Raw genomic sequence first — 10,427 nt, 5'->3', positions numbered from 1 at the left:
AGCCTGCATAGCCAAAGCAAGGTTAAGCAAAAAGAATAAATCTGGAGGCATCACACTATCTGATTTCAAAGTATACTACCTGATTTCAAAGTATAAGGACATAGTCACCAAAACAGTATTGTACTGGTACAAAATTAGGCACATAAAACAATGGTACAGAATAGAGAACCCAGAAATAAACCCAAATACATGCAGCCAACTGATCGTCAATAAAGCAAGCGAAAACATAAAGTGGAGTAAGAATATTCTTTTCTACAAATGGTGCTGGGATAATTGGCTAGTCACATGTATGAAAATGAAACTGGATCCTCATCTCTCACCTTACATAAAAATCAACTCAATATGGATTAACAACTTAAACCTAAGACCTGAAACTATAAAATTCTAGAAGATAACATTGGAAAAACCCTTCTAGACATTGGCATAGGCAAGGATTTTATTACCAAGAATCCAAAAGCAAATGCAACAGAAACAAAGATAAATAGGTGGAATCTAACTAAACTAAAATACTTTTGCATGACAAAAGGAACAGTCAGCAGAGTAAACACACAACCCTCAAAGTAAGAGAAAATCTTCACAATCTATACATCTGACAAAGGACTAGTATCCAGAATCTACAACAAACCCAAACAAATCAGTAAGAAAAAAACAAACAATTCTATTGAAAAGTGGGCTAAGAACATGAATAGACAATTCTCAAAAGGAGATATACAAATGGCCAAAAAAAATATGACAAAATGCTCAATATCAATAATGATCAGCAAATCAAAGCTACAATGTGATACCACCTCACTCCTGCAAGAATGGCCATAATCAAAAAATCAAAAAACAGGGCCAGGTGCAGTGGCTCACACCTGCAATCCCAGCACTTTGGGAAGCCAAGACAGGAGGATCACCTGAGGTCAGGAGTTCGAGACCAGCCTGACCAGCATGGAGAAACCCCATCTCTACTAACAATATGAAATTAGCTAGGTGTGGTGGTGCATGCCTATAATCCCAGTTACTCAGGAGACTGAGGCAAGAGAATCACTGAGGCAAGAGAATCACCAGGAGGCAGAGGTTGCAGTAAGACAAAATCACATAATTGCACTCCAGCCTAGACAACAAGAGGAAGACATCATCTCAAAAAAAAAAAATCAAAAAGCAGTTGATGTTGGCATGGATGCAGTGAACAAGGAACATTTCTACACTGCCAGTGGGAATGTAAACTAGTACAGCTGCTATGGAAAACAGTATGGAGCTGCTTTAAAGAACTAAAAGTAGAACTACCATTTGATCCAGCAATCCCACTACTGGGTATCTACCCAGAGGAAAAGAAGTCATTATAAAAAAGGGGTACTGGCCGGGCGCGGTGGCTCAAGCCTGTAATCCCAGCACTTTGGGAGGCCGAGGCGGGTGGATCACGAGGTCAAGAGATCGAGACCATCCTGGTCAACATGGTGAAACCCCGTCTCTACTAATACAAAAAATTAGCTGGGCACGGTGGTGCGTGCCTGTAATCCCAGCTACTCAGGAGGCTGAGGCAGGAGAATTGCCTGAACCCAGGAGGCGGAAGTTGCGGTGAGCCGAGATCGCGCCATTGCACTCCAGCCTGGGTAACAAGAGCGAAACTCTGTCTCAAAAAAAAAAAAAAAAAAAAAAAAAGGGGGTACTTACACATGCATGTTTATAGCAGCACAATTTACAATTGCAAAATCATGGAACCAACCCAAATGCCCATCAATCAATGAGTGGATAAAGAAACATATATATATATATATATGCAGGAATACTATGCAGCCATAAAAAGGAATGAATTAACAGCATTTGCAGTGGCCTAGATGAGACTGGAGACTATTATTCTAAGTGAAGTTACTCAAGAATGGAAAACCAAACATTGGATGTTCTCACTGATATGTAAGAGCTAATCTATGAGGACGCAAAGACATAAGAACGATACAATGGACTTTAGAGACTTGGGGAGAAGAGTGGGAGGAGGGTGAGGGATAAAAGACAACCAATATGGTTTTGCAGATGGTGTATCAAAATCTCACAAATCACCACTAAATAACTTACTCATGTAACCAAATACCACCTGTACTACCAGTACCCCAATAACTTATGGAAAAATAAAAAATATAATAAATAAAATTCTCCAGAAATTTCTGCATATTTGAACAGTAAGAAAATCACATTTTAACAACCTATTGGTAAAATAAATTATAATGGAAATCATAAAATATTTTGAGCTTAATGTTTATAAAAATACAACCTAACAAAGCTAGTAAAAGTCAGCCAAAAACTTAGTTGTATTAATTAGAAAGTAACAAAGACTGAAAAATTAATGCACAAAACATTAATTCAAGAACTAATTTCACTTAGCGTAATGCGCTCCAAGTTCATCCATGTTACTGCAAGTGATCTCAAAATATTACATTGTACCCTATAAATAGATATTATTATTCATCAATTAAAAGTGAAATAAAATAATAAAGTTAGTCAAGTCCTGCAGGTCCATACACATTGTCAAAAATGGCAGTATTTTCTTTTTTTTAAGGTTGAATAATATTGAGTTATAAATGTATTTATTGCATAATACTATATTACATATATAGGGCACAAATTTTGAGCTAGGCAGAATGAATAAATTCTGGTAATCTAAGGTACGGCATGAGACTATAATTAATGATTCGTATTAGGTATGTAGAGACATATATATTATTCAACACTGGATATGTATTGTCTTTACCCATTTATCTTTGATGGACTTTTTTTCATATCTTGGCTACTGTGAATAATGCTAACCTATATATAGAAGTGCAGGCATCCTTCAAGGTATTAATTTCATTCCCTTTACACATATCACAAGAAGTCACATTGCTAGATTATATTTTTAATTATAATTTTTGAGGAACCTCCATAGAGATTCATATAATGGCCATAGCAATTTACGTTTCCAGCGATAGTGCACAAGGGTTCTTTTCTCTACTGAAACATAAATGCAACATGATCTCACTTACATTTGCAATCTAAGAAAAGTCAAACTCATAAAAGCCAGAGACTAGAATGGTGGTTGCCAGGGACTAGGGCTGAAGAAAATGAGATGTTGGTAAAAGGGTTAAATTTCCGTTATGCACTATGAATAACTTCTGAAAAGCTCAGGTACAGCATGTTGATCATAATTAGTAATACATATTGGATACATGAAATTTCCTAAGAGAATATACCTTAAGTGTTCTTACCACAAATGAAGGTAACTATGTGAGATAATGGATACATTAACTAGCTTCATAGTGGTAATCACTTCACAATGTATACATTTATCAAATATCATATTATATACTTTAAGTACATAAAATATTTGTGAAATACACCTCACTAACACTAGAAACGACAAGAACAAACTACGTTTGAAAGACAACAACAGAAGATGTTACCAATCTGCTTGGTATGGCAAAAGCAGGTGAAACTGGACAAATGCTGCACGGTACTCTCCCTGAAGGTGGTACTGAAGCACTGAAGTGAAGCAAAGTATCCCAGTGAGCGGTATTTTGAGAATTGCGTTTGGTTTTCCGTTTCATATGGAAAGAGAAATAGCCCAAGCTCTGGGTCAACAAAGATTCGGGAACACAGCTAAAAGATTTGATAAGATGTTGAGGAATTCTGAAATATAACAATGGAAAAATGATGACAAAGCAGTTGGAGTGCTATGAATATCCCAGAATGGGCACCAAATGCAACAGTTAGTTTCCCACATAAATGCCTATCAAAGCGAATCTACTGCAGAGGAGGCCTACAGAAATCTGGTCAGCAACATGAATTATAACTGGATATCAGTCAGACTTTTTGTTCAGTCATCTTTGTAGTCACTGTGGCAGAGATGAATACTTGACAAAGGCTCAAAGAAGAACATCATCTGCCTTTAACCATGGCTGCTCTGGCTACTGTCAGTGCCCAAGGTCCAAAATGCCATCAACAATGTTCATCATTGACTCCCTAACACGACACAAATAGCTAACAAAACCACCAACAACCTATGGCAGCTTACTTCATTGCAAATCTCAATCTAATAGACACAGTATCCTGTCATTATATTATATATTCTGGTTATGTGATTGTTCCAGCACTTTAGTCTTATTTATTATTCATGGGGAATAATCCATTATCCATTGCCATGGTATCATGACCATTGCCATTTATAACCAGAGAATATCTTTTCTAGTAAATAAAGCAAATTACTCACCACCATAGAATTCACCGCTATGACCACACTTCCCATCACCTAGAAGCGATTGTCTAGGTAGAACATTGGAATGGCCTCCTAAATGGTGAGTCATGGTGCTATCCTGAAAGATACCACCCTACAAACCTGGAATGCTTTTTTCTATATGTTTGACACACAGTATATGCTCAGTAATTTTAGTCAACATAAACCTTGTGCCACATAAATTTATGGGAGATTATCTTCACACTGATAAACATTCCCCCATGCAGCCTAATAAATGTCCTTCTCCATTTCAGTATCCACAAGATCCAAATCCACATGCTACTATAAATAAATAACTCATAAATATATCTAGAATATTCTTCAAATATTGAAAATCATGCCAATAAATATTTAGTGAACCTATGAATCAAAGAAAAAGTTATAATTGAAATAAGCAAATATTTAGAACTAAGCAATAAAAAAAATATTAAAATGCTGAGGGGTCATCAAAACAGTGCTTAAAGAAAAGTGTATAGCCAAAAATGCTTACATTTAAAATAAATGTTTAAAAGCAGCTATCTGAACCTTCACTTTAAGAAGCTAGAACAAGAAGAGTAAATAAAAATCAAGGTAAGTATGTGAAAAGATGTAAATATAAGATCAAAAACCAATAAAATGAAAAACATAGAGAAAATAAAAATAGCCAAAATCTGGTATCTTTATGATGAAATTGATAAACTGCTACAAGAGTGATCAAGAAAAAAGAAAGAGAAATTCAAATTACTAATACCAGAAATAATAAAACAAATGATCATCCCACAGACCCTTTAAACTTTAAAAGGTTAGAAAAGGATTGTTATGAAACACATTATTTCAATTAATTTGAAAGCTTAGATGACAGGTAAAATGTAGGGAAAGGATAACCTTCTAGAAATGACACAAAGAGAAACTAAAACACTCCTGTATATTGCCAAGTAATGAGCTATCTTTACTTGTAGATAACATGATAGTATTTCAGACAACCCTAAAGAATCTACAGCTATAACTTTGTAGGAATAAGAAGTAAATTTAGCAAATTTATAGAACTCAAGTGTCAAATAAAAAATTAAATTTCCTTTATAATTCCTAGCAACAATGACAATGGGAATTTTTTAAATTAAAAACCTGTGATTAAATCTAAAAATATAAATACTTAGTAATAAATAAGGAAGATCCCTAGACTAACAACAACTAAAAAAAAAAAATACTCTTCAAAAATAAACATTTATACTACCAAACAGATATACTGTATTCAGGAATTTAAAAACACAATATTGTTAAGATATTATTAGTACAAGATCATTTATAGATGCAACATAAAGTGAATAAAACTCCAATATGCTCTTTCTGATATGTGGACAATTGTTCTGCATGTTGCTCTGCATAGTGACTCTGCAACTTCCCCAGGAAGGGTTATCTTCTATTTCTGTAACCTCAAATCTGGGGTGGTCCTGTGACCACTCCGACAAATAGAACATGATGCAAGTGACCTTGTGCCAGTTCTGAATATAGCTGTTAACCCATCTACTTTCTACCACTGGGATCACTGAGAACCATGTAAAAAGCCTGACTATTCTCTGGAGTGATCTCGTGAGCCCTCATTTAAAGGGATAGGAAAAGGGACCCAGCGCATCTCTTACTGTCATCTCTTCTAGTATACTATAAATGTGAATTAAGTTATTCTGCATCTTACATAATACTCAGTTATCAGGTGAATAAGAGAGTGGCTTCAGTTTTTGCCACACATAACAGAAGAAATACCCAGCCAACAACTGCCTGAATTCCTGGTTCACAAAATTTTGAGATAAAATAAAATGATAGTTGTTTGAACTCACAAAAACTGTAGAGCCTTGCACCATACATGAAGACAGGACCAGGATAAAAAGTGACACCTTAAGGCTTGGTGTCAGTAACAACAATTTAAAGTCTATAGCATTGACTTTGGTGCCCAAAACAGGGGCCTCCAGGATATTAAGGCTGAAAAGACAGACCTGACTGTTCGACAGGCTATGAAAAAAGTGAGTCGCTGTCCAGTGCTGAAAAAATTTAGTAATTCTGTCACCCACAGTAAGGTAGAAAATAAAAAATGTACTTAAGCGAATAGAAGGATTTGGCGAAAATTTACAAGTAGAATACTGAACATTGCAGCTGTTTCTTTTACCATTGTATCATATAATAAGGCATAGTTTTTTTTAATTAATGAAAAGATTAAATGTTACATTTTCAGACAGAATTTACAAGAAGTATAAAAGAACAAGAAACTGCTGGTTTCAAACATAAAGCTGGCTGCCCTTTCCAGTCTCTGCAAAGAGCTAAATACTCTAAAAGTAAGAAAGGTCATCAAAATAAATGCCATTTCAAACATGTGGATGTAAGACTTCGAAAGACTACAGAAAAATTTAACGCTGTACCTTAAATTAGACAAACGTAACTCTCAGATTCTAAAGAGTTTATCTGACAGCATATAGTGTTTCAGTTCAAGTATGAGAAGGGCTAGTTTCAAAAATATTTGTGAATATGATGCTTGTATATTCTACAAAGTCTTTAAATAAACTACACTAAAGGAAGCACCATAGCATTCCGTTTTGAACAGGAGCCTCCATTTTATTATCTATTCCTCCCTTTCCCCATTGTGTGTTGGGCATATGGAAGAAATACCCTATCTCAAAGATCTGTAAATAAGAAAAAGCATAATTTAACACACGTACAATAGCAACTGCACCCATGGAGTCCCATCCACACTCAGGCTGGATATAGATGTTGAGATCTTGAACTTCAATCAAATGCCATGATGAGATGACTTCTTAATTGAGCCATAAGCCTCTAAATCCTGTTTTCTCACTTTGATATCCTTGACTTGCCCTTAGAAATCTGAACACTTCACTGGGAAGACCTTGAATACGTGCCTCCTTATCTACATGAGGAGGGACACTCTTATTCTAAATGTAGTTAACTTTTTTACACAAGAGTTTTTCTATAGCATTTCTCATCTCTGAATTTCTCAATGTGTATATTAAGGGATTCAACATGGGTGTGATAACGGTATAAAACACAGTTATAAATTTATCAATAGGAAAGTTTGAAACAGGTCTAACATATATGAAAATACAGGGAACAAAAAACAGGACCACCACGGTAATGTGTGAGCTGCAGGTAGACAGGGCTTTACGCCTCCCTTCCTGACTGTAAGTTCTAAGGGAGTTTAGGATGACTCCATAGGAGATTAGTAGAAGAGTGAAGATGACCATACAGATTGCTCCACCATTGAAAACCACAGTGAGGCCTATAAAGTAGGTGTCAGTGCACGCCAGTTCCAATAACGGGTACATGTCACAGACAAAGTGGTCAATCACGTTGGGGCCACAGAAAGGGAGACTGTACACAACAACAATTTGAAACACAGAATGAACAAAACCTCCAGTCATGGCCACCACCAACAGAAGGATGCAAACCTGTCGATTCATGATGGTCAAATAGTGCAGGGGCTTACAGATGGCCACATAGCGATCATAGGCCATTCCCACCAGAAGGAATATCTCAGCACCACCAAACAAGTGGTCTATAAATAGCTGGCCCAGGCAAACTCGGAAGGAAATAGTCTTTTTGTCACAGAGTAAGTCCACAGTCAATTTGGGAGAAATGATAGTGGAATATGCAGCATCTATAAATGACAGGCAGGCAAGGAAGAAGTACATTGGGGAGCCTAAGGAAGGGCTGGTAATAATAGTCACCACAATGAGCAGGTTCCCCACCATTGTCATGATGTATGTGAGTAAAAACATGACAAATAATGCTTTTTGCACATCAGGATCCTGAGAGAAGCCCAGGAGGACAAATTCTGTAATACTGTTATTCTGTGTCATTTAATCTTATTCAGGCTTGTCACAGAGGTGAGAGCTCAGGAGAACAGGACCTGTAATTAAATAGTGAACAGGAATATGATTACATCCATTGTGTCACAGAACACATCTTCATTGTTGTATCCTCACTAGTGATTTACACATATAAACATTTAGTAAGTCTCTATTGAGTTCCTCACCCAGAGTCCATCTTCCCTTTACAATTCTACTTCTCCTCAAAGATTTTAGTTTTAGCCTTTTCATCTTCTACCTCCAAGTTTTAGTGCAAATTCTAAACAGAAGAAGAATTAAAGTCCCAACAGCTTTCATACATTTTGTAACTTCTTATTTAAAACATTTTTCTTGGCACAGAAGTCGGCTATGACAAATAGGCAATGTGTTCTTGGTCTCACAAAACTTACTCTCTAGTGGTGGTAATAAACTCTAAATAAATAAATTGACATTGATTTAGTCCTTCGTGTTTGTACTTGTAATATCTTTACAATATGATCTGTGTAGCACCAGGAATAACATCTTCTGAAATATCTCACTCAGTACTCTGGCCTTCTACTGTTAGACCTTCAATCCTTCATGACTCAAAGGATGTTAGGTCTTCATTAGTCTTTCATTAAATGTCAAAAGACAGGACTCTGAAGTGTATAAATAGCTATATTATTTATCACATTGTTCTGTGTAGCAATTACTTGGTCCAACTCTTTACAAGAGCTGTGATCCTCTCCATTTTATCCTTCCCTATACCCCAATTTTGACAACACTTAAATACGATATCTTAATTTTCAGCAATTAATTTTGAACTCAAATGAACCAACTCATGACTATCACCAACTACCAAATATGCCATGAGTATTTTTTTCCTGAATTCTTGATATAAGCTAGGGAGTGAGAGAGGAGAAAACAGACACTGTAGAAAGAGATACATAACAGTGGGACGTGGTTTTATTTATAACACTATTTAGATACCAAGAGTACTCAAAAATAGAATCTTAGTTACCAGATTCCAGAAAGAATCATACTCTAAGAGAAATTCCAAGTTCAGTATAAGAAGGCAAGGATTTGAGTCATTTTCTGAATGCATTTGCAAGTCTGTCTCAGTTTGCTCATTTGAAAACAATGGGATTAAATTTGAGAAATTCAGAATCCTTTCTAGGCAACTATCTACAGAACTATTAGTGCACCTCTCCTTTATGGTATTCTGCTTTTTTTTCTTTTTTTATAAACTTATTATTAAATAAAAATTTCCAAGCTCATGACTCTTACGTGAAACATAGTAGTCCATGGGACAATGAGTTTTATGATTACAGTGAGTAAATAGTGACTATGAGTTTCTGACTGAGTATGTGCCTATTTAAAATCCAAGACATCCATGGAGAGAAAGTGTAGCATGTGGCAAATAATGTGGACCCTTCAGCTACACTGTTTCAGCTACAGCCTCAGGTTCACCATTTTTTATGAGACTTTGGTCCATTTACTAAAGTTCTCTGATCCTTACTTTCATCATTTTTAGAACGGGTATCCCAATAGTGCTTACCTCTTAATTGCTTAATTTTCAGCAATTAATTTTTAACTCAAGTGAACTAACTGTTGTTTTATTAAAACAAATTGAAGTGCCTAGAACATTGGCTGGCACCTGGTAAGGACTCAAATAAATTATAATTATTATCAGTGTTCTTGTATGCTTCGCTTTGAAGATAGAACAAATCCTGTGAATCTTTGTCAACTTGAAAAGATTCATAGACATAGTCTAGGATAAAAAAGAATAAAACACTTACAATTCAGGAAAACCTCTAGGGGCACACAATAAAATTGTATGTCTTAGGAAGTGTGTATTTAATTAGATATGAGTAGTAATTTTGCCTGTAATGAAACATACCTTGATGAGAAGCAAAATTCTAGTAAAAAAAAAAATTTGAACTGATCAACAGAGAGACAGCTAAATGGTAGAATATAAAAGAAAAAAGGGTCAAATCAGAAAAAAAGAGAGAAATTATAGTAAATACATTAAGATTCACAGGTAATAGGAAGATTAATGTTATAATTAAGTAAGGCAAATTATATGGGCATGGTGGTACACACCTGTAATTTCAACAACTCAAGAGTCTGAGGCATGAGAATCACTTGAACCCAGGAGGCAGATGTGGCAGTAAGCCAGGATCACACTACTGTGCTTCAGCTTAGGTGATCAAGTGAGATTCTGTCTCAAAAAAATAATAATAATAAAGTGAGACTACTTTTCTGCTAAAAAAAAACTTCTTCAGAAAGATTATTTTAGTGAGGAAATACTGGAAGCACGATTTTCCGTGGGTCCCTGGGGTGACTCAGGAGGCTTTAGGAATAGCCATAAC

General features: G+C 35.7%; 1 protein-coding gene across 1 annotated transcript; it reads right to left on the bottom strand.

Moving 5' to 3' along the window:
• Nucleotides 1-7,074: 7,074 nt before the first annotated feature.
• On the bottom strand, nt 7,075-8,088 carry LOC135270150 (olfactory receptor 4A5-like). The gene is made up of 2 exons (XM_064365466.1): nt 7,188-8,088; nt 7,075-7,076 (listed from the first exon to the last, which is right to left on the bottom strand). Coding segments are annotated over exons 1-2 (903 nt in total).
• Between the last annotated feature and the right edge of the window lie 2,339 nt (nt 8,089-10,427).

The sequence above is a fragment of the Aotus nancymaae genome, unplaced genomic scaffold (genome assembly GCF_030222135.1).
Source record: "Aotus nancymaae isolate 86718 unplaced genomic scaffold, 86718_ANA_hifiasm-v0.15.2.pri h1tg000059l, whole genome shotgun sequence".
NCBI lineage: Eukaryota > Metazoa > Chordata > Mammalia > Primates > Aotidae > Aotus > Aotus nancymaae.
This window is presented reverse-complemented; position numbering and strand designations above follow the sequence as displayed.

What these genes read in the sequence shown, in the direction of transcription:
- LOC135270150 (XM_064365466.1), bottom strand. Translation starts at nt 8,088, where the DNA reads ATGACACAGAATAACAGTATTACAGAATTTGTCCTCCTGGGCTTCTCT.